Here is a 25369-nt window from a genome sequence, read left to right as displayed (position 1 = left end):
GATGCCAATTATGTCAATCTCATCATTTGCTGCTATACACTCTAACTCTCCCATCTTACTTCTTAGACTTCTGGCATTGGCATACAGACGTTTCAATGTGTGTTTTTTGTTTGTATTAACAACCTGCTTTTCAGTTGTTAGGGATAATTTGGAAATCATTAGCTTCGGTGATTTTTTACACATAGGCACATGGACTATGCTTGCTTTTAATGGAACCTCTCTGTTGGGATGCCCTAACTCTCCTGTTTCATTAGTATCCTTCAAGAATACATTTCTCCAAACCATGCACTGCTGAGTGACTGTCGGCTTTCCCCTTTGTTCTAGTTTAAAAGCTGCTCTATCTCCTTTTTAAAGGTTAGCGCCAGCAGTCTGGTTCTACCCTGGTTAAGGTGGAGCCCATCCCTTCGGAAAAGTCTCCCCTTTCCCCAAACATTTCCCCAGTTCCTTACAAAGCTGAATCCCTCTTCCTTGCACCATCGTCTCATCCACACATTGAGACTCTGGAGCTCTGCCTGCCTCTGGTGACCTACGCGTGGAACAGGGAGCATTTCAGAGAATGCTACCCTGGAGGTTCTGGATTTAATCTTTCTACCTAAGAGCCTAAATTTGGCTTCCAGAACTTCCCTCCCACATTTTCCTTCGTCTGAATAGCACTAACTGCTAACCTCTTTAGCCTTTATGTTCATTGCTTTCCAGTTTCTCTCCCTCAGCTTACTGCTCTTTTTGGACATCTTTTCTGCCCTATTGAGCTGATTTTAGTTAATTTCTTCAAGCACTTCTTGAAGATGCTGGTGACATTCCAATTTCTTTCCGCCACCCTCCATCCTCATTTTTAAATGCCTTGTGGCATATGTTTTGAATTTTTCACTTAGGATTCGTTTGCCTGCCATAGACAGATATGAGTCTTTTATTGTTCCATAATTGGCCGCAGCCCAAAATATATCCAAACTTTCCTTCCTTACACCAGCATTTGAGCCATGCATTGAAGTTGTCTATATGGCTAAGCCTCTCCTTCCCTTAATACTTCTGAAAAGGCAAAAGACTTTGCTATGTGCCGAATGTGCTTCCCCAGATTCTGGAAATCTAACTCTACCACTTGGGATGCTGTTTCTAGGAAGGTCATTGGTCCCTAGATGCATGATAATGTTAATTTCAGAGTCCTTACTTTCTTCACTGATTAGTGATTGTATTGAATATGCTATTTGCATTTCTACCAGCTGAGGATCCTGGAAAGCATTTAACTATAGGTTTGCCTTAAAAATAATTCCCATATTAGTGCCTCGGTTGACTGAGTCTTCCAACCGAATGAGCTTTATCTTATGGTTTTTGATTGAATTATGGAATTTCTGTGTGCATTGGGTTTCTTTCCTTTCAGAAGCTAGAGCTTCTTTATTTTTCCAGAGAAGGATAAGAGGTTTCAATATGCCGTTTAAGGCATTTAGACATATAACTTGTGAGTTATCCATCTAAATGGCTTTTGAATATATAACCTGTTATGTTTATTTGATTTGAAAGAAAACTTCTTGAATCTGATAAAGAATTGGCAAATTATCTTGTTAGAAATTACTGCAATTATGTACCCCAGCAAGACTATATTAGAAAAGCTAGTCAACTCAGTGTGCTGCGGCAGTCAAAAAAGCAAACAGAATGTTAGGAATTATTAGGAAAGGAATTGTTAATAGAACGGAAAATGTCATAATGCCTCTATATTGCTCCATGGTGAGACCACACCTTGAATACTGTGTACAATTCTGGTCGCTGCATCTCAGAAAAGATATAGTTGCAATGGAGAAGGTACAGAGCAGGGCAACCAAAATGATAAAGGGGATGGAACAGCTCCCCTATGTGGAAAGGCTGAAGAGGTTAGGGCTGTTCAGCTTGGAGAAGAGACGGCAGAGGGGGGATATGATAGAGGTGTTTAAGATCATGAGAGGTCTTGAACAAGTAGATGTGACTTGGTTATTTACACTTTCGAATAATAGAAGGACTAGGGGGCATTCCATGAAGTTAGCAAGTAGCACATTTAAGACTATTCTTTTTCACTCAACGCACAATAAAGCTCTGGAATTTATTGCCAGAGGACGTGGTTAGTACAGTTATGTAGCTGGGTTCAAAAAAAGTTTGGATAAGTTCTTGGAAGAGAAGTCCATTAACGGCTATTAATCAATTTTACTTAGGGAATAGCCACTGTTATTAATTGCATCAGTAGCATGGGATCTTCTTAGTGTTTGGGCACTTGCCAGGTTCTTGTGGCCTGGTTTGGCCACTCTTGGAAACAGGATGCTGGGCTTGATGGACCCTTGGTCTGACCCAGCATGGCAATTTCTTATGTTCTTATGTTCTTATGGTGAGAGCATTCCCGGAGGCAAGCCCGAGCAGCGGGAAGGCGGTGGTTAGGACTCCTGGAAGATGCAGGGCTAGCCCATGGAGCGGGTGAAGCCAGGAGACTGGGTCTCTGGAGAGAGCGCATGCAGGCCCGAGGAGCGGGTACCTGAGCCAGGGTCCAGAATCCAAGAAGGGTCCGAGACAGTCACCACAGGTCCGAGGAGACGAAAGTCAGTAGAGTAGCGATGGAACTCGTTGCCAAGTCGGCTAGCAGGGGGCAAAGGCAGTACTTAAGAACCCTGACCAATGATGTCATCAGTCAAGGACGCCCCTGAGGTTCCCGCCGTAGCAACTTCAAAAAAGGGTCCGGTGGCACGGAACTGCTGGATGAGATCTTTGTCCAGAATATTGGCGGCAGGTTCCCAACTGTTCTCCTCAGACCCAAAGCCCTCCCATGAAAGGAGTTATTCCCACTTTTTACCACGTTTTCTAACGTCCAGGACCTCTCGGACTTCATATGTGACATCCACTTCTGAGGACAGTGGTTGAGGCTCCGGTGTTTTTTAGAAAATCCGGATAGGACCAAAGGTTTTAGTAGAGAAACATGGAAGGTGTTGTGAATCTTAAGTGAGGAAGGCAGCTGGAGTCTGTAAGTGACTGGACCCAGATGGCGGCACACAGGGAAGGGACCAATATACCTGGGAGCGAAGCAAGCTGAGGGCAGCTTGAGTCGGATAAACCTGGTGCTGAGCCATACTTTATCACCAGGTTGGAACTGGGTGCTTCGCGATGATGTGCATCAAAGGACCTCTTCGATCTCTGGGCAGCCTGCTTGAGCAGCTGTTGAGTATTGTGCCACAATTGATGCAATTCTTGAGCAGTGAACTGTGCTGCTGGTGAGGCTATGGACAAAGGGAGCGGTAACTGTGGCAAAGCCTGACGTCCATAGACCACCTGGAAAAGAGATGAGCCGGTGGAAGTGGACTGATGAGAGTTTAATGCGAATTCCACCCATGGAAGGAGGTCGGCCCAGTCATCCTGCCGTAGGCTCATGTAGGCAAGCAACAAACAGAAGGATGCCAAAGAGCGTCTTTTTCAAACTTTAATTAAGGAGACGTGAAAACTCAAATAGAAATGCCCGACTCTGGCCGAGTTTCGCCACCTGCGGTGGCTGCCTCAGGGGCTACAAACAAACATATATGTTTCCAATATTTATGTTATTAAACACTTTATATGTTTGTTTGTAGCCCCTGAGGCAGCCACCGCAGGTGGTGAAACTCGGCCAGAGTCGGGCATTTCTATTTGAGTTTTCACGTCTCCTTAATTAAAGTTTGAAAAAGACGCTCTTTGGCATCCTTCTGTTTGTTGCTTGCCTACGGTTTCACTGGATCGCCTACCCTGCTGTTTTTTGTAGGCTCATGTAGGCCTGCAAGAATTGTTTTAAGGTTCTATTAGTCCTCTCAGTTTGCCCATTGGCTTGGGGATGGTAAGCTGAGGTGAAATCTAACAAGATGTTGACTTTTTTGCAGAGAGATCTCCAAAAGCGTGCAATGAATTGAACTCCACAGTCCGAGAGGATATGTTTGGGGAGACCATGGAGCCAGAACACATGCCGGATGAACAGCTTAGCGAGCTGTGGTGCAGAAGGAAGACCGGGTAGAGCCACGAAGTGGGCCATTTTAGAGAAACGGTCGACGGTGACCCATATGGTGTTGTTACCATTGGAGACAGGCAGATCCTCTATAAAGTCCGTCGCGATATGGGTCCATGGCTTGCTCAGAACAGGGAGCGGTTGCAAGAGTCCCCACAGACTTCCTGTTGTAGGCTTATGATGGGCACACATAGGATAGGACCCTACGTAAGCTTGCGTGTCCTTTCTTATAGTAGGCCACCAATAGTACTGCTGGAGTGTAGAGAGAGTTCTGAACAGGCCCGAATGTCCTGAGGTCAAAGAGTCATGAGCCCATCGAAGAACCCTCCGTCGTAGTTGGCGAGGGACTACCATCTTCCCCAGTGGGACTGGAAAGGTGATGGACAGAATGACCTTGGCAGAATCTATTATATGCCGCGGGGTAACGGGTACATCCTCTGCGATGAAGGATCTGGAGAGGACATCGGCGCGACAATGTTTATTGGCTGGGCAGTAACACAGCAGGAAATTGAATCGGGTAAAGAAGAGGGCCCAATGGGCCTGGCGATGGTTTAAACTCTGAGCATGATGTAAATACTCGATTTTTGTGATCCGTGTATACTGTGATCTGGTGTTGGGCTCCCTCGAGCCAGGGTCTGCTCCTTAATTGGAGCAGACTGGGAGGGAAATGGAGGAGGCTCAATTGCATTGCCGAGTATGGGCTTTTAAAATTTCACCCCCATGCACTCGGAGGCCATCCGCACACGCAGGTGCACGCGGATATCGTATTTTATAACACGCACGTGCTGTCGCGCGCGTGTTATAAAATAGCCGCGTCCATGTCCTCACTTGGGAACTGTGCGCACATGGATGGCTGTGCGCTTCTTTGAAAATCGACTCCTATATGTCTGTGGTGTGCTTATGAAAGGCTTAGCATGTGCGGTATTTGTGTGTGGCAGGCTTATGTTTATGTTTATTAAAAACTCTTAATCACATGCATTAGACCCTAGGCAATATACAAAGTCAAACATACATAATTCAATAAAACAAATTTATGATTAATTTGTCAAAAGATGAAAAGCAAAAACAAATATAATATAAGGCTTTGAACTTGTCACTCAGACCTCACTGAACATGAGGATTAGCATTTATGGTATCTGTGTGTTTCATGCTCATTATAGGCATAGCATGTACATTATGCTTAAGGATGGCTTAGCATGTTTGGCATTTGTCTGTGTCGTGCTTAAAGCTGATTAAGCTTGTGTTTTATGAGTCCCTGACATGCTTAAGGAATGCTTAGTGTATGTGCTTTCTGTGTGTGACATGATTATAGCAGGCTTCGCATGTACGGTATTTTCCGTGGCATGCTTATAACAGGCTTAGCACCTATGGCATGTGTCTGACATCTTTATGGAGATTTTGTTTGTATGGCATGCTTACAGCAGGGTTAGGGAGCTCAATATTCAAAGCACGTTTAGTGCTATGTAGCTGGATAAGCGTGACTTATGTGGCTAAATAGTGGTCGCTGACTATGCGCCCACATTCAGCAGTTGCCATTTAGTCATATAAATCCCTTATACTGCTACAGAATTAGTTGGTTAAAAAGTAGGCGTTAGTGGACGGATCAGGACAGAGAGAGCCGTACAACTTATGCAGCTAACTGCCAATATTTGGACTTAGCCACATCAGTTGTACAACTTAGCTAGACGTGCCATAGAGAACATCTAAACTTAGCTGATTAGACTAAACCGGCTAAGCACTCAGTTATATGTGTATATTCAGTGGCATAGTCGTGCAGTTGAATATACATCATAATTTACCTAAATTACTTAACCGATCAGCTTTGACCCCAGTATGTATGGTATGTGTCCGTGTCATGCTTAAATCAGGCTTAGCATGTATGACTTGTGACTGTAACATGTTTATAAAAGGTTTAGCATATATGGTATATGTCTTGCTTACAAATGGAAAACTTTAGCATGTGTCTTACCTGTGTGGACATATACTGCTGCTTAGTATGTACAGTATGTGTCTGCTACATGCCTAAAGAAGACAGCATTTGTGGTATGTATGTGTTATGCATATGGAAGGCTTAGCATGTGTGGTATCTGCATGCAGCTTAGTCTGTATGATATCTGTGTGCTGCATGCTTATGGCAAGCTTGGTGTGTGTGATATCTGCATGCAGCTTAGTCTGTATGATATCTGTGTGCTGCATGCTTATGGCAAGCTTGGTGTGTGTGATATCTGTTTTGGCACATTTATGGCAGGAGCAGCCTATGAGGTATGTGTGTGTGGAATGCTTATGCTTACGTTATTCTTTACATTGTATTTTGTCTTTTCTTTATCCATTCAGGGCGTTCTGGGCAAGCTGTTGCTGTCAGGGCGAAGGCATTTGGATTCAGTATTATCATATATGATCCCTACTTGCAGGATGGGATGGAGAGGACTTTGGGTGTGCAGAGAGTGTTCACACTCCAGGACCTGCTATACCAGAGTGATTGTGTATCTCTGCACTGTAACCTGAATGAACACAATCATCATCTCATCAATGACTTTACAATTAAACAGGTAATGGCACCTCCCTTAACCAGGACACTGGTGAGTTCTAAGATGATGATTTAGTTGCGATTTTATTGTTATTGTATGGAATATGATTTATTTTTGTTAGTTTTATCTGGCTGTTTTATTGTGTTTTGTTTTGTGCCATGATTAAGTTAGCAGGATAAGTAGCTTCTCTCTTTTATTTATTTAAGATTTATTTTTTTTTATATACCGGCATTAGTGTGCAAACATCATACCGGTTTACATTACAACTGAAAGATTGAAAAGTACAATGAACAGGGGAGGAGGTGGGGAGTATAAATAAATTACAGAGATACATTAGTACAGAAAGTGCAAAAAAACAGTAGCAGTAAACGTTAAAACAATAAAGCTAAATGTAAAGGTGAACTTATGTACAAGGGCATAAGAAAGAAATTTGAAGCATGGGTCCTATAAGGATTACGGGATGATTTCTAATCTTAATGAAGAAAACGTTATTTTATGCTTCATCCCGCCCATCACTTAGCCTGTTACAGCTACTTAACCAGTTAAGTAGTTATTCGGTAAGTGTCAGCACAGCTGGATATTCAGCCACCTCCTTTTAGCCGGATAACTGGCTCTGAATATTGGGCCCAATTTTTTCTCAAAGGTTTCCCTGCACAAGAGATGAGCCATAATCAATGGAAAGGAGGTCATGAGATGAGGGTGAAAGAGGGTAGTCTCAGGAGTCATCTTAGGAAATATTTCTTTATAGAGAGGATGGTGGATGCAAGGAACAGCCTCCCAGTGGAGGTGGTGCAGACAAAAACAGAAAGCCTGGGATAAATACAGGGGATCTCTAAGGAAGTGATGAGAATTCATTGGATGGGTGGGAAGACTGGATGGACCATAAGGTCTTTTTCTGCCATCATGTTTCTATGCACCTGGGACCCGGTCGCAGAAAGATATGTCAGAATGTGAGTTTCCCATTCAACAAATTTAAATTAAAAGGAAAGAAAATGTCTCAGCTTTTATGACTGAACTTTGCTGATTTCTATTATCTTGCCTGAGGAACTTCGTGATGAAGCTCTGCAGTAATTGATCAAACACTCACAATCACATGAGAAAAGACCATTGCAGTTCAATTTGCATTATAGCACATGAATGAAAGCTGATTTCCATGTCACTGAAACACATTATGTTCATGATGTGGTGAATTTTAGAAGCCTGGCATGCGCCAAAGCTGGGAGACATGTGCAGAATTTGGGCCAGCATGCACGGCGTGGATTTTATAAGGCACCCGCGTACACATCTATCTCCCGGAATCTGCACAAAAACGTGTTCCCAAAAAAGGAGTGGGGTGTGGGTGGGGGCATGGGATGGGCATTCCAGGATTTATTAATTAAACCAGCGCATAAATACCCGCACAAGCGCGCACCGGGATCCCCTAACGTGTAACTTTACTTCTGCTATGGATGGCGTGCAAGCCCAAAACAAAATAACTATGCTAACAGGGTAAAAAGGAGGCTAATTAACTAGAGGGGTTAGGAAGTCCTATCCTTTACCTGGGTTAACTGGGAATGAACTGGGGAAACTGGTAATGGAGTCGGCCCGCATGTCTACTAAAATTCCCCCACTTACACAGTAGAGGCAGGCATTTGCGTGCACTTGCGTGCCTCCATATAAAATTGTGCGCACATGCATACAGCCTATAGCATGCGTGCATATACGTGCATATATTATACAATGGCCGCATGATTTAGCACGAGCCAGCATCAAATGTTACCATCATTGACTGTCAATCACATTATGTGTTAAATCAGAAAAGCAAATTCTTCTTCATCATGATTCCATCTTGTCTGCTGCACAATGTCCAGAAGATCCCTATAGCTTAACCACAGGCCATCAAGAAGGTCTGTGCACATTAATGAGGCACAACAAGATGGCCCAAAGCCCTACGTCAGAAGCATTTTTGTGTAAGGAAGTTTCCTGTGTGAAATTTGCGGTGTGAAGTTCATGGCTTTTTTTTTTTTTTTTAAATTTTACAAAACATCATAATGTCTAAAGCAATTTTCCCACCAGCCTTCATAGGGTAGGCAAGGCAGACATGGAGAGGACTCATACGATGAAAAGAAGAGGTAGGGAAGCACTGAAAATCCAAGAGGTCTTTCTTCCAAATCTTAAAAGAAAGGTAGATAGGTGGTAGAAAGACACATGAACTCATTACATTGGGCAGGTGTCCCTCTATGTAAAAGTGAGAATTTGGTTAGTTACCTTAGCTGCTGCTGCTCCCACACTCAGAGCTCGATGCGCACTCTCCCTTTCTCATTCAGCCTGGGGAAAAGACAGAAGATTAGGAGTTGCTGTCGGCACTGTGTGTGCCAGAAAAAGCAGGGCCCAGCTACCCATGCCCTGCAAACCTCTCTCCAGGGCTCCTGCTATAGCTAGGAAAAGGAGATGTGCATGATTACAGCTTCTCCATGTTTAAGAGTCACTGTTGCTGTCTCTTGTTGCTTGGAGGTACTGAGAGCAGAGCTCCAGTGCTGGCCTGAATCTGAACATCAGGCAGTAGTAACCCGATTAGGTCTAAAGGCACACTGTTTGGGAAACACTTCTCTAAAGGTGTCTGACTACTGGACCATGGTTGGATCAATCTTTTTTGTGAAAACATTGAGTTGGTTAGGTAGGGCATAATATCCAGCCAGTTCTAGAAAGGCTCTCGCCTGTTTCTTAATGTCTAAACTTTGGAATTTCATAGGACTTGCATTCTATTACTTATCTTTCCAGATCTGAGCTAAAGGCAAGTGTAAAATTCAGATCAGTTGCTATATCCCTGTCCACAAGGGCATTTAATCTAAGTTTGTATATGAGGCAATGGAAGGCGACATGAGTAGCCCAAGTCACAAGCAGCGTGGATAGGAGAAGTAGCTTCCCTGGATCTCAGCTTGCTGCTCAGTTACCTAAAAAAGATATAACATTTTCATCTCTGTCTTGCCCAATGCACTTAAACCTGCTTTCCTAAGAGATTTTAAAATTGCTTTCACCTTTTGTAAGTGAGACTCTACCTGACCATGTTATCTCCATAAGCTGCCACATACCAGATGTAAGGTCTTAATATCATATCCATGAACCTGCTGTAAAGTTGCTGGAGCACCAAGAGGAAAGCTGAGGAATTGATATAATCCAAATGGAGAAAATATATTTTCAATATATTTGGGTGTCAGGGATTTCCTGCTATACATGTAAATATATATAATAACATTGTTTAACATAATAAAATAAAAAAATGATAAAGCTTGTTTTCACTTGTGCTGACTAGTCTCATATCTTGAGGGTTAGTGTACCTAGGTCCTGAATTGGACTTCTGCTCACTGCTGTAAAAACCGATATTGATGATTCTAGTCATTAATACAAGTACTGCACATATTCGGCCGGATTTTAAATGCCCTGCGCGAGTAAATCATAGAAACATAGAAATGACAGCAGAAGAAGACCAAACGGCCCATCCAGTCTGCCCAGCAAGCCATGCACTTTTTTTTTTTTTTTTTCTCATACTTGTTACGCCTGGCTTTTACTACCCCTTAGTTCCATTTCCCCTCCACCCCACCACCAATGTAGAGAGCAGTGCCGGAACCGCATCCAAGTGAATATCTAGCTTAATTAGGGGTAGTAACTGCAGCAATAAGCAGGCTACACCCATGCCTTTGTCCACTCAGACTATGTAATTCAGACCTTGTTGGTTGTTGTCCATATACAGATCCTCTTTTCTACATTCCCCCTGCCATTGAAGCAGAGAGCTATGCGTTGAAAGTGAAGTATTAGACTTTCTCCCCTGCCACTGAAGCAGAGAGCTATGCTGGATATGTATTGAAAGTAAAGTATCGGCTTATTTGGTTTTGAGGAAGTAACCGCCGTAACAAGCAAGCTACACCTCGCTTTTTTGTGAATGCAAATCCTTTTTTTTTTTCCACATTACCTCTTGCTGTTGAAGCTTAGAGCAATGATGGAGTCTCATTAACCGTGTGATGTACATTGAACAAGGGTATTATCTCCAGGTAGTAGCCCTCATTCTCGCAAGCCACATTAACAATCAACAAATATTGAACAAGCCTAATAATTGGCAATACCTATAGCCTATGACCTCACCAGTAATTTTACATACTCTTACCCACCCCTCTGCTTTTTTTTTTTTTTGGAGATGGCAGCCCTCCATCCTTCCGCTCCGTGAAGGTGGAACACCGACCTCTGGCCACTGGCATCCCGCTCCGTGATTGCCTCTCTGGCTACTGCCGCTCCGTGCAGTGTTCTGCCGCCTCCTTCCACCCTTGGCCTTGCGGGCCCCGGTTATTGATCCCTGCGTCCGCTACTTTTTGTGACTGTGACAACTCCCCTCCCCCCACAACAAGACCTTTAATTTGGGCTTCAAGGGCTGCTGCTTCTCCCTTTTATTGCAACAGATCTGAGGTGATCTCTAGCTCTGTCTTTCTGCGCACTTCAGCGGCGGCTGTGGCTTCCTGTTGTTCTTCTATTCTAAGCCCTTCTATCTTGAGGGCTGCTGCTTGTTCGGCATACTCTATGTGAGCCACCCACTCTTTATTCACGTCCCCTAGACTTTATGGATCCACAGTGTTTATCCCACGCCCCTTTGAAGTCCTTCACAGTTCTGGTCTTCACCACTTCCTCCGGAAGGGCATTCCAGGCATCCACCACCCTCTCCGTGAAGAAATACTTCCTGACATTGGTTCTGAATCTTCCTCCCTGGAGCTTCAAATCGTGACCCCTGGTTCTGCTGATTTTTTTCCTACGGAAAAGGTTTGTCGTTGTCTTTGGATCATTAAAACCTTTCAAGTATCTGAAAGTCTGTATCATATCACCTCTGCTCCTCCTTTCCTCCAGGGTGTACATATTTAGATTCTTCAATCTCTCCTCATAAGTCATTCAATGAAGACCCTCCACCTTTTTGGTCACCCTTCTCTGGACCGCTTCCATCTTGTCTCTGTCTCTTCGGAGATACGGTCTCCAGAACTGAACACAGTACTCCAGGTGAGGCCTCACCAAGGACCTGTACAAGGGGATAATCACTTCCCTTTTCTTACTCGATATTCCTCTCTCAATGCAGCCCAGCATTCTTCTGGCTTTAGCTATCGCCTTGTCACATTGTTTCGCAGACTTCATATCATTAGACACTATCACCCAAAGGTCCCTCTCCTGCTCCGTGCACATCAGCCTTTCCCCCCCATCGAATACAGTTCATTCGGATTTCCACTCCCCATATGCATGACTCTGCACTTCTTGGCATTGAATCTCAGCTGCGCACGTAAATCTGGCCGGATTTACGCGTGCAGAGCCCGGGACGCGCGTAAGTTCCGGGGCTTCGTAAAAGGGGCATGTCGGGGGCGTTCCGTAAATGACGCGGCGTTTCGGGGGCATGACACGGCATTTCGGGGGCGGGCCCGGGGGCATGGCGCCAACCCAGGGGCGGGGTCGAGGCCTCCAGACCAGCCCCCGGGTTGGGTGATGGCGCGCCAGCAGCCCGCTGGCGCACGCAGATTTACGTCTGCTTTCAGCAGGCGCTGGGCTCGGCGTGCGCAGGTTGCACAAATGTGCACCCCCTTGCGCGCGCCGACCCCGGATTTTATAAGATACGCACAAAATTATAAAATCTACCCCAAAATGTACATCAGGTTATTAAGCCTTTTAGAATTTATGAGGTTGCAAAATATCATTTTTGCCTTTATTTTGAATGCTATTGCTTTACTAATATATATAGTGTATCATTATGAGTATTGCCATATAATGCCTAAATGCTATTCCTAACATCCACTGACAGTTAACCCTATGGACTCTTGGAGGGTCCTATTAAGTACTGCTGAGGCCTGCCTGCACTTGCATATATACCCCCTACACTGGCAACCTCCCACCCACAAGCTATTCCCTGCTGGTTTAAGGTGGTAAGGAACCCTTCACACTCCTTCTCTGAAACGTTTGCAGCCATATCCATTGCTGGTCCCTATGCCTGGACCTCCATGCCACCTGAACTCAGACTGGAGCAATGCGCTCAGAAATTTAAAAAAAAACAACTCAAAACATGGTTATTCAAAGAAGCCTACCCCTAACCCCACGCATCTCAATGCCCTCTGAATCATCTCTATATAAAATCACCTGCCCACCCTAGATGTTTCCCGCCCGTTACAATCTATTTACACATAATGTTTTGAATACTCTAGCTACCTGTTCACCTGCCTCTGCCTTACACTACTTAAGACATGGACACATGATTTGTAAATAGTGTTGCGATCCCTCCTGTCGCTGCGCCACAGGAGGCATCTTACCTTTTCCTCTGGAGGCCACTCCGAAGCCAGGGTCTTCACTTGCGTACTATCCAGGATTTGCTCCAGGGCCTGGGAGGCCTCGATGTTCTTGGGGCCTGCCTATGGCTTGCTTGGCTCTGCTTGGACTTCCTGGTTCGGGCCACGCCCTCTCCCTTGGGGCCGGCCCACAGCACTCCTCCTCAGTTATAGGGCCAGTGAGGGGCGGTCCAGGTGAACTCCTCCCAGGGAGTTGCCTGCACACAGCAGTATAAAAGGACCTTCACTTCAGTTCCTGTTTGCCTTCGGATTGAGTCTCACAGTTGTCTGTCCTTCTTCATCGATCCAGGTCCTCTGTGGTCTTCTCTTGTCTTGATGGCCCCCTGTCCTGTGTCTCTGCCTGTTGCCTTGATGTTGGTTCCAGATGTTCCTAGATGTTTGTTCCTGATCCAGGTCCTGATGTTCCAACTTGCTGCAGACTGCTAGGAGTGCAGTAACCCTCTTCAGACTGCTTGTGCAGTGTTTTACCTTTCCTGCATGGGTCCTGCTCCTGCGGGTGTAGGACAGAGTGGTCCGTGACCTGACCAGTGGTACTGGCAGCGTAGGGCGCCCTGAGGGACAGTGCCATTGTCACATCCCTACTATTCCTGCTTTTTTCAGCGTCTATGTCTTCGCTTCAGCCCTCGTCTGTGATGTCTTCTGTGTTCCAAGGAATCCGTCTGCCCTCATCCTCTGTCCGGCCTGCTGCCCAATGCCGTTACCCAGCAGCAGGTCCAAAAGGGCTTGGAACAGTCGGAGGACCGTTCATCAATCAACATTGCGTTGTTGGTTGTCTTGGGCGTGCAGGTCCGGTTGAGGGCCAGACCTTGTTCTCTCGTCCTTGCTTCAGCTATGCCTTGCCTGGTTCTCCATGCTCGCACCAGCTCACCTCCCGTGGTGTGGCTTGGGGCTCCTCCCTGAGTCTCGCCGTGGCCCAAGGGCTCACTACACCGGCTTTAGAGGCGACTGCGCTCCTCGCGCTCGTAACAGAATCCGAAGGCCCCAAGCCCTCGGTTCGTTCAGCAGCGTGGTGGACACGCTCGTAACAAATAGTTATCTACTGTTATATTGTTATATTGTTTTATACTGTTATATCTCTACTGCCATTGTAAGCTGGTTTCTTAGTTATTTAGTTATTTATGATATCCTACGTATGCATCTATCCCTGTCTCTCTATCCTTTTAATGTTCACTTCCCCTTTTTGCTGATCCCTATTTTTTGTAACTGATTTCTCTTTCTAATCTCCCTGTTTTGCAATGTAAACTGGCATGATGTCTCTGACAAATATCGGTAAAGGAAAGCCTTAAATAAATAAATAAATAAATAAAAATATTACATGGACATAGTAGATACATCTCTTTGAAGAAACTGGTTTGAATTATTTGGAATTCAACTCTGGAGTTCATCAATTTTAGGAGAATTTAAATGAATTCATCAAAGCCTTGGCAGAAAAACATTGGACCCATTAGTGACGCTGATTAGAATGAAAGCACACAATGTTCAATTCACAATCAGGTCAAGACTTGAACCGTAGATTAAATGCAGTGGTTTATAAGGAGTTTTAGAGTACCTACACATTCCCAAAATGGGCAAAACCTGTTGTTTTGCAGGAATAAATAGATGGAGATACAGTACGCATCTCAGGTGACTGTAGATCACAATTAATAAAGCTCTAAAGGTACATCTCTCTCCTGTATCATCTGTAAAGGACTATTTGTTGACAATCAAAAGATGAAAAATTTCACAAAGAATTATTTGACCAAGGTTTTCAACAACTGGAAGTAAATAAAGTAAATTCAAATGTACAAGTTCTGAATATGTATTAAAGAAAATTCCATGTTAAATGCCAGTACTTCAGAATAGCAGCTACAGCAGAATTATGTAAACAATTCATGGACACATTATTAACTGACTTGAAGAGAATCTTTCTGTACTTTAATTATAATTATAGGTTCAGAAGTGGAAATAGTTAAAATCATATCATTTTTTAGAATGTCAAATGTAGAGTTCTTACAAAAGAATATAAGATATACCATATTGAGTCAGACCAAGGATCCATCAAGCTCAGTATCCTGTTTTCAACTGTGGTCAATCCAAGTCAGAAGAGCCTGGCAAGTACCCAAACATTAAATAGATCCCAAGCTACCAATGCTGGCAACAAGGAGTGGCTATTCCCTATTGATTAATAGCAGTTTATGGACTTCTTAGGTCATCACACTGATGAACAAGAACTTCAGCTGATGGATGAGAAGGTCTGAGACATCCATGAAGCTCCCTCACACTCTTCCATGCCTGAACTGCATGTTTTGTTGGAGTCTTCAACCTCTATCATAAGTTCTTCACAGACAATGATTGCTGAACTTTTCCACTGCTTCCTGGACAAAAGAGCATCATGGACGTGGCAAGGCATCATGAAGATGCCTTCTGCTCAGCTAAACAACTTCTATTGTCTGAAACAGTGCTGGCCCACTACCTTGAAAGGAAACCACTGGTTTCATGTGTGATAGTTTGTTTGTCATGGATACTGTACTAATGACAATGGAACCAGTGCACAGTTACCTGTTGTTTGGGAACATTACAGGGCCTGTCTTACAGTGGAGGGTGCTGCTTCTGTTTTAATGAACCAGATAGCTAGGTGGTGGTGAAAAGACGGCATCTACTTTGCCATCCTAAATGTTGCAGAATCCTAATGGTGCACTGATTCTACCAGGCAGCAAGATGTTTCTGTTTTAATCTGGTGTGGTTGTGGACCCTGGATCATAGTGAGAGCTGACTCCATCCACAGGGAGGAGCCCTGTGGGGACTCACCACAATAGGCGTGGTCTCAGCAGAGACGGACACAATAGTAATGAGACTTTATTGTACTGGAACGAAGATGAAGTACCCACCGAGTGGGAATAAGACACAGTCCAGAGTAGTAATGTGGCTCAATGATGACATCCCCAGTAGTGGCCCGTGGGGTGGGGTACGCCAGGGAGCTCTTCTTTCCCCAAACACTTCTCAGGGGAAGATCCGGTAGTGGCCCGCAGCGCAGGGTATGCCGAGAATCAATACAGATGACAGAAGCAAAGTGCAGGAGATCAGTAGAGCAGGATAGTGAGATTACTCACTCCGAAGTGTAGAACCATGAATGCTGAGGTGAGCACGGTAGTGGCCCGAGGCACGTGGTACACCGGAGGTTCCATCAGCAAAATGATAGCAAAGAGTAGTGTACTCACAAGGCTGGGTCCCAATCTGAATAGATGGCTTCTCCAGGCAGGAAGTTCCTCCGAGGAGCGGATAGCTGGAACGTGACAAGACCCCGAGGAGCGGGTACATAAAGCGTTCAAGGTCTAGAGTGCAGGAACAAGTTCAGAGTAGCGAAGCGTCTCTGATAGGAGTGGAATTCAGCAGGAAGGAATTCCTTGCTAACTCCTAGGAAGCAAAGTTTGAATGGCTTAAATACGCTGGCGGATGATGTCATGCAGAGGGGACGCCCCCTGAGGTTCTCGCCATGACGTGTTTAAGAGAGGGCTTGGACTGTATATTTGCCTCAATGCCACACACAAAGAGAAAGGCAAAACTTCGCGGGATAGCTGTGAGCTCTCCTGTTTTAGACCCTTTGCAGTCAAATATACAGAGCTTTTTTTCTGTGGATAATGCTTATACGCCGCAAGAGACAGCCACTGGGGGTGGAGTGTTGGAGAAAGCGCCTACCTCCCAGGCTCTGGATACCACTCTTAGTCCCAGCAAGCTGAGCAGACCAGCTCCTCCATATTCTGAGAGTTTTGAGGGGCCATCGCAGGAAGGAGGACTCCTGGGTGAAATGCTGGGAGCACTGGACCAGGTGCAAAGGCAGGTACACTCAGGAGTGAGTAAGGAACTCCCAATTCTGGAAGTGACAAACCCCCTGAGAAAGAAGAAGAAAGGTGATCATGCCACACCAGAAATATTAAGATCTACTGAGTCTAAAACAAGATCAGACCAGCTACAGAACCAAAGAGCGGGCAGCAGTGGGAGTGTGGAGAGAACATCTCTTAACTCTTTGGGAGCTGGAAGAGGAAAACGTAGTGTGGACTATACAACATCTGATGGTTCCTGGACTGTACTAAAATCAATTGAGAGCTCCTTACAATCAGTAGCCCAAGCAATACTGGAGATTAAAAATCAAGTACTAGTAAATACTAATTTAATTACAACTTTCAATTTGAAATTAGAAGATACGGGACAGAGAGTTTCTATGGTAGAAAAAGTCCAACAGAATCTAGTGAAGTCTGATGTAATACATAGTAAGAAACTGGAAAATTTAGAAAATGCAATGAGAGTATATAATTTGAGAGTTCTGAATTTTCCATTGGTAAATTATTTATCACCATTGGAGTTATTTAAGAAATACATGATGCAAGTATTAAAAATACCTGAGACTGCATTGCCGTTAATAACGAAGATTTATTATCTCTCCTCGCCTATGCAAGGAAATATTGCTTCTCAAGAAGGCCCAGTACAGGCTTCATTTCCCCTAGATATTTCTTGAGTCCTCGTCGGAGGAAGAAAATATTACACACAGGAAGTCACTGTTAGTATCATTTGCCTTTTTAATAGACTGAAACAATGTCTTGAAGCAATTATTTAGAAATCAGTAAGTATTATTTCTAGGCCAGAAGGTATGGATATACCCAGATTTAGTAAAAGAAATACAGATAAGGAGAAATAAATTTCTTTTTATGAGACCTACTGTGTTACAAATGGGTGCAAAATCTGAATGTCGATACCCTTGTAAATGTTGTTTATTTTACCAAAATGAAAGATATGTATTTTTCGATCCAGACCAGTTAAAAGTTTTTGTTGAAAGCCACCATCAAGGTGATCCCATTGTTGGCTCGACAGAAAGATAAAAGCTACATATCCTCCCGGCCTTACCTATATTATAGAATAGAAATTTTCTTGATATCATTTGCTCAAATTGCTGGTCAGCCCATAATACTTATGTTACTTATATTTGTGGTACATGTAACCACCGTTACATGAAACACTTGGGAGAACAATAGAATGCATTTAGATAACGTATGATTAACATTTGATAATATATGAAAAAAGAACGGTAAACTTAGTCATAATATGCAGAAAGGTAAAAAACTTTGAGGTTTACAAATAAAGGAAGGTAGAGAGGATACAATAGCGGAGGCTTAGGGGGAGGTGGGTGGTTGAAGGGGGTGATAGGATAAATATTTGTTGTAGGAGATTTATATAAGGAGAGGAATGGAAAAGAGGAGAGGGGGAGGGTGACTACGGCAAGAAGAATGCCTCAAATCTTTCAAGCGGAAGCTCAAGACCTGGCTCTTTGCAAAAGCATACACTTAATTTTTCTCTATACCTCACCACTGTCCCCACTCTCCACACTCCTCCCCTGTTTCCCATTCTACCGCCCCTCTCTCCCCTCCCCTTTTCTCCGCCACCTTCTTTTCTTTCTCTCTGCCCCCCCTCTTTCCTCGCTCTCCTCCCTTCTCTTCCCCATCTTATCTCCTAGCCTGATTAAAATTAACCTCATAGTTTTCTTTCTTTTGTACATATGTATATAATTACAAACTTTGTTTATAATTTTATTGCAAAACTTCCCATACTATTGTTCCCCCCTCTCGTTAATGCCTTGTTATCTTGTTTTTACTGTTCAATGTAAAGCGCCAGGCCGTGCGTTTGTTTTTGCGTTACAATGTGAACCGATATGATATCCTGGATGAATGTCGGTATATAAAAATGTTAAATAAATAAATAAATAAATAAATAAATAAATAAATAAATGTACAAGCCAAGAGGGTGACTGGCCTATTTCCGGCTCGATCATGTGTCTAAGAGGTATGCTTCAAGGAAGAATATGAACATTTTAGTTGGAAGGTGGTGTAGGAAAGGGCTGTTTAGGAAAAGGCCTGTTGAAACAGCCATGTTTTTAGCTTCTTTTTGAATTTGGGAGTGAAGGTTTCTGTACAGAGGTTGTGGGGCATGGAGTTCCACAAGGATGGACCATCTAATGAGAAAGCTCTCTTCTTTGTGGAGGTAAGTTTTGTGACTTTGTGGGAGGGAAGCTGTAAGGTTCCTTGGTGAACAGTAAGTGTGGGTCTATTGGAGGTGTGGAGTTGGAGGGGCTGTTTGAGCCATTGAGTGTTTTCGTTTATGATAGATTTGTGTATGAGGGATAAGGATTTGAACTGTATTCTGGCGTTGATGGGAAGCCAGTGTAGGTCTTTCAATATGGGTGTGATATGATCTCTTTTTTGGGTATTTGTTAGGATTCGGGGAATGGCATTCTGAAGGAGTTGTAAGGGCTTGGTGGTGGCGGAGGGGAGACCAATGAGTAGTGAATTACAGTAATCGAGTTTGGAGAATATAATAGATTGGAGCACTGTGAGGAAATCAGCGAGGTGTAGTAGAGGTCGTAATTTCTTCAACATGTGAAGTTTGATAGTTTCTTTTTTTGTTTGATTCTGTAAATCTATTATCTATGAATTAAACTTGATAATTAATATGATTTCCACTTTAAAAAATTGTTAATTACAAAAAAAATGGAAAATCTTTAAAATTAAAAAAAAAAAAAGAGCGAGCCTGGCGCGTGAACACATGCCCTAAGTAATCCCTGATCCAAGATGGCTGACATGAGCATCTATGCCGTCCCAGGGATGCCGGGATAGGTGGCGTTTGCAGACGGAGACTGCCAATCTTAAGAACATAAGAACATGCCATACTGGGTCAGACCAGGGGTCCATCAAGCCCAGCGTCCTGTTTCCAACAGTGGCCAATCCAGGCCATAAGAACCTGACAAGTACCCAAACACTAAGTCTATTCCATGTTACCATTGCTAATGGCAGTGGCTATTCTCTAAGTGAACTTAATAGCAGGTAATGGACTTCTCCTCCAAGAAATTATCCAATCCTTTTTTAAACACAGCTATACTAACTGCACTAACCACATCCTCTGGCAACAAATTCCAGAGTTTAATTGTGCACTGAGTAAAAAAGAACTTTCTCCGATTAGTTTTAAATGTGCCACATGCTAACTTCATAGAGTGCCCCCTAGTCTTTCTATTATCCGAAAGAGTAAATAACTGATTCACATCTACCCGTTCTAGACCTCTCATGATTTTAAACACCTCTATCAAATCCCCCCTCAGCCGTCTCTTCTCCAAGCTGAAAAGTCCTAACCTCTTTAATCTTTCCTCATAGGGGAGCTGTTCCATTCCCCTTATCATTTTGGTAAACCTTCTCTGTACCTTCTCCATCACAATTATATCTTTTTTGAGATGCGGCTACCAGAATTGTACACAGTATTCAAGGTGCGGTCTCACCATGGAGCGATAAAGAGGCATTATGACATTTTCCGTTTTATTCACCATTCCCTTTCTAATAATTCCCAACATTATGTTTACTTTTTTGACTGCCGCAGCACACTGAACTGACGATTTCAATGTGTTATCCACTATGACGCCTAGATCTCTTTCTTGGGCTGTAGCACCTAATATGGAACCTAACATTGTGTAACTATAGCATGGGTTATTTTTCCCTATATGCATCACCTTGCACTTATCCACATTAAATTTCATCTGTCATTTTGATGCCCAATTTTCCAGTCTCACAAGGTCTTCCTGCAATTTATCACAATCTGCTTGTGATTTAACTACTCTGAACAATTTTGTGTCATCTGCAAATTTGATTATCTCACTCGTCGTATTTCTTTCCAGATCATTTATAAATATATTGAAAAGTAAGGGTTCCAATACAAATGCCTGAGGCACTCCACTGTCCACTCCCTTCCACTGAGAAAATTGTCCATTTAATCCTACTCTCTGTTTCCTGTCTTTTAGCCAGTTTGCAATCCACGAAAGGACATCGCCACCTATCCCATGACTTTTTACTTTTCCTAGAAGCCTCTCATAAGGAACTTTGTCAAACGCCTTCTGAAAATCCAAGTATACTACATCTACAGGTTCACCTTTATCCACATGTTTATTAACTCCTTCAAAAAAGTGAAACAGATTTGTGAAGCAAGACTTGCCTTGGGTAAAGCCATGTTGACTTTGTTCCATTAAACCATGTCTTTCTATATGTTCTGTGATTTTGATGTTTAGAACACTTTCCACTATTTTTCCTGGCACTGAAGTCAGGCTAACCGGTCTGTTGTTTCCCGGATCGCCCCTGGAACCCTTTTTAAATATTAGGGTTACATTAGCTATCCTCCAGTCTTCAGGTACAATGGATGATTTTAATGATAGGTTACAAATCTTTACTAATAGGTCTGAAATTTCATTTTTTAGTTCCTTCAGAACTCTGGGGTGTATACCATCCGGTCCAGGTGATTTACTACTCTTCAGTTTGCCAATCAGGTCTCCCACATCTTCTAGGTTCACCGCAATTTGATTCAGACCATCTGAATCGTTACCCATGAAAACCTTTTCCAGTACGGGTACCTCCCAAACATCCTCTTCAGTAAACACCGAAGTAAAGAAATCATTTAATTTTTCTGCGATGGCCTTATCTTCTCTAAGTGCCCCTTTAACCCCTCGATCATCTAATGGTTCAACTGACTCCCTCACAGGCTTTCTGCTTCGGATATATTTAAAAAAAGTATTTACTGTGAATTTTTGCCTCTATGGCCAACTTCTTTTCAAATTCTCTCTTAGCCTGTCTTATCAATGTCTTACATTTAACTTGCCAACAATTATGCATTACCCTATCTTCTTCTGTTGGATCCTTCTTCCAATTTTTGAATGAAGATCTTTTGGCTAAAATAGCTTCTTTCACCTCCCCTTTTAACCATGCCGGTAATCGTTTTGCCTTATTTCCACCTTTCTTAATGTGTGGAATACATCTGGATTGTGCTTCTAGAATGGTATTTAACAATGACCACGCCTCTTGCACATTTTTGACTTTTGTAGCTGCTCCTTTCAGTTTTTTTTCTAACAATTTTTCTCATTTTATCAAAGTTTCCCTTTTGAAAGTTTAGCAAGAGAACCATGGATTTGCTTACTGTTCCTCTTCCAGTCATTAATTCAAATTTGATCATATTATGATCACTATTGCCAAGCGGCCCCACCACCATTACCTCTCTCACCAAATCCTGTGCTCCACTGAGAATTAGATCTAAAATTGCTCCCTCTCTCGTCAGTTCCTGAACCAATTGCTCCATAAAGCTATCATTTATTCCAATCCAGGAACATTATCTCTCTAGTGTGTCCCGATGATACATTTACCAAGTCTATATTAGGGTAATTGAAGTCTCCCATTATTACCGCACTACCAATTTGGTTAGCTTCCCTAATTTCTCTTAGCATTTCACAGCCCGTCTCACCACCTTGACCAGGTGGACGGTAATATACTCCTATCACTATTGTCTTCCCCAACGCACAAGGGATTTCTACCCATAAAGATTCAATTGTGCATTTAGTCTCGTGCAGGATGTTTATCCTGTTGGACTCTATGCCATCCCGGACATAAAGTGCCACACCGCCTCCTTCTACCATGTCTCTGAGATGCCAATTAAGTCTATGTCATCATTCACTGCTATAAATTTTAATTCTCCCATCTTACTTCTTAGACTTCTGGCATTAGCATACAAACATTTCAAAGTTTGTTTTTTGTTTGTATTTTCATTCTGCTTTTTAATTGATAGGGATAAGTTAGAATTTTTTAGCTCAGGTGAGTTTTTAGTTACAGGCACTTGGACTATTTTTCTAATTATTGGAACCTCACTGTCGGGATGCTCTAATTCTAATGCATCATTAGTATCCTTTGAAGATACCTCTCTCCGAACCATGCGCTGCTGAGCGACTGTCAGCTTTCCCCTTTGTTCTAGTTTAAAAGCCGCTCTATCTCCTTTTTAAAGGTTAGCGCCAGCAGTCTGGTTCCACCCTGGTTAAGGTAGAGCCCATCCCTTCGGAAGAGACTCCCCCTTCCCCAAAAGGTTCCCCAGTTCCTAACAAAACTGAATCCCTCTTCCTTGCCCCATCATCTCATCCATGCATTGAAACTCCAGAGCTCTGCCTGCCTCTGGTGACCTGCGTGTGGAACAGGGAACATTTCAGAGAATGCTACCCTGGAGGTTCTGGATTTAAGCTTTCTACCTAAGAGCCGAAATTTGGCTTCCAGAACCTCCCTCCCACATTTTCCTATGTCATTGGTGCCCACATGTACCACGACAGCCGGCTCCCCCCCAGCACTGTCTAAAATCAGTGGAAAAGGGTAAACAGTGGAGTGCCTCAGGGATCTGTACTTGGACCGGTGCTTTTCAATATATATATCAATGATCTGGAAAGGAATACGATGAGTGACGTTATCAAATTTGCAGATGATACAAAATTATTCAGAGTAGTTAAATCACAAGCAGACTGTGATACATTACAGGAGGACCTTGCAAGACTGGAAGATTGGGCATCCAAATGGCAGATGAAATTTAATGTGGACAAGTGCAAGGTGTTGCATATAGGGAAAAATAACCCTAGCTGTAGTTACACGATGTTAGGTTCCATATTAGGAGCTACCACCCAAGAAAGAGATCTAGGCGTCATAGTAGATAATACATTGAAATCGTCAGCTCAGTGTGCTGCAGCAGTCAAAAAAGCAAATAAAATGTTAGGAATTATTAGGAAGGGAATGGTTAATAAAACGGAAAATGTCATAATGCCTCTATATCGCTCCATGGTGAGACCACACCTTGAATACTGTGTACAATTCTGGTCGCCGTATCTCAAAAAAGATATAGTTGCAATGGAGAAGGTACAGAGAAGGGCAACCAAAATGATAAAGGGGATGGAACAGCTCCCCTATGAGGAAAGGCTGAAGAGGTTAGGGCTGTTCAGCTTGGAGAAGAGACGGCTGAGGGGGGATATCATAGAGGTCTTTAAGATCATGAGAGGTCTTGAACGAGTAGATGTGACTCGGTTATTTACACTTTCGAATAATAGAAGGACTAGGGGGCATTCCATGAAGTTAGCAAGTAGCACATTTAAGACTAATCGGAGAAAATTCTTTTTCACTCAACGCACAATAAATCTCTGGAATTTGTTGCCAGAGGATGTGGTTAGTGCAGTTAGTGTAGCTGGGTTCAAAAAAGGTTTGGATAAGTTCTTGGAAGAGAAGTCCATTAACTGCTATTAATCAAGTTTACTTAGGGAATAGTCACTGCTATTAATTGCATCAGTAGCATGGGATCTTCTAGGTGTTTGGGTAATTGCCAGGTTCTTGTGGCCTGGTTTGGCCTCTGTTGGAAACAGGATGCTGGGCTTGATGGACCCTTGGTCTGACCCAGCATGGCAATTTCTTATGTTCTTATGTTCTTATGTTCTTAGGTGACGCGTGAGATCTGCCACCTTCACACCAGGTAGGCAAGTTACAAGGCGATCCTCACGCCCACCAGCCACCCAGCTATCTACATTCCTAATAATCGAATCACCATTATGACGGCCAACCTAAACCTTCCCTCCTGGGCAGTAGGCCTTGGGAAGATATCCTTAGTGCGAAAGGACAATGCATCACCTGGAGAGCAGGTCCTTGTTACAGCATCCTTTCCTGCTGCACCCAGTTGATACTCTCCAATTATGAGACCTTCTTCCTCCAAGGCGGCACCAGGGCTGCCAGTCTGAAGTTGGGACTTGGCTACTATGTCCCTGAAGGTCTCATCTATATACCTCTCTGTCTGCTTCAGCTCCTCCAGGTCTGCTGGTGCAGAGAAAAAAGAGGTGAGTATCAGAGGTCGCAGCCGTTTGTGACCGATGGGCACAACAGTACCCCCCTTCTTAGGGCCCCTCCCATGGGATTTTGGTTTCCTTGGATGAGTTAGATGAAATTGACAAATTAAGTCAATGATGTTATTAGCAGGTTCCCAACTATTTTCTTCCGGGCCATATCCTTCCCAGGATATGACTCCCATTGCTTTCTACATTTATGTACGTCAAGAATGTCATCCACTTGGTACGTGATAAGAGATAGTGGGTTCGGAGTCTTATTTGAAAACTCAGAGAGGATGAGTGGCTTCAAAAGAGATACGTGGAATGCATTGTGTATCTTCATGGAAGCAGGTAGTTGTAAGCTGTAAGTTACTGGTCCCAGGCGGCAAAGAATGGGAAAGGGCCCAATGTAGCATGGAGGGAATCGGACAGATGGCAGCTTGAGACGGATAAACTTGGTACTGAGCCATACCTTGTCTCCTGGTTGGAACTGAGGTGCTGCTCTGTGATGAGCGTCATAACATTTCTTGGCCCATTGTCCTGCCTTCTGAATAAGGCCTTTGGTTTGTTCCCATGGCTGATGGAGTTCTTCAGCTGAAGCTTGGGCTGTAAGTGATGGAACTGTCAAGAGTATTGGTAACAGTGGTAATGGCTGACGGCCTTACACTATTTGAAATGGTGTAGATCCAGTAGCGGCTGATGGGTGTGAATTCAGGGCAAAATCGGCCCAGGAGAGAAATTCTGACCAGTCGCTTTGTCTGGAGTTCACGTAGGAGCGTAGGAACTGTTTAAGTGTACGGTTCGTTCTTTCAGTTTGCCCATTTGATTGAGGATGGTATGCTGACGTCAGGTCTAA

At 43.5% G+C, this 25369-nt stretch overlaps 1 protein-coding gene across 1 annotated transcript in view; it reads left to right on the top strand.

Moving 5' to 3' along the window:
* The window catches only part of LOC115081962, a 188179-nt gene that overhangs the window by 74019 nt on the left and 88791 nt on the right, over positions 1 to 25369 (top strand). Inside the window, exon 5 of the mRNA XM_029586202.1 lies at positions 6311 to 6525. Within this exon, the coding sequence (XP_029442062.1) occupies positions 6311 to 6525 (215 nt within the window). The remainder of the gene's footprint in view (positions 1 to 6310; positions 6526 to 25369) is intronic.

Source organism: Rhinatrema bivittatum, unplaced genomic scaffold, assembly GCF_901001135.1.
Source record: "Rhinatrema bivittatum unplaced genomic scaffold, aRhiBiv1.1, whole genome shotgun sequence".
In the NCBI taxonomy this organism is placed as follows: Eukaryota; Metazoa; Chordata; class Amphibia; order Gymnophiona; family Rhinatrematidae; genus Rhinatrema; species Rhinatrema bivittatum.
The sequence above is the reverse complement of the archived record's forward strand: the minus strand, read 5'-3'. Positions and strand labels throughout refer to the sequence as shown.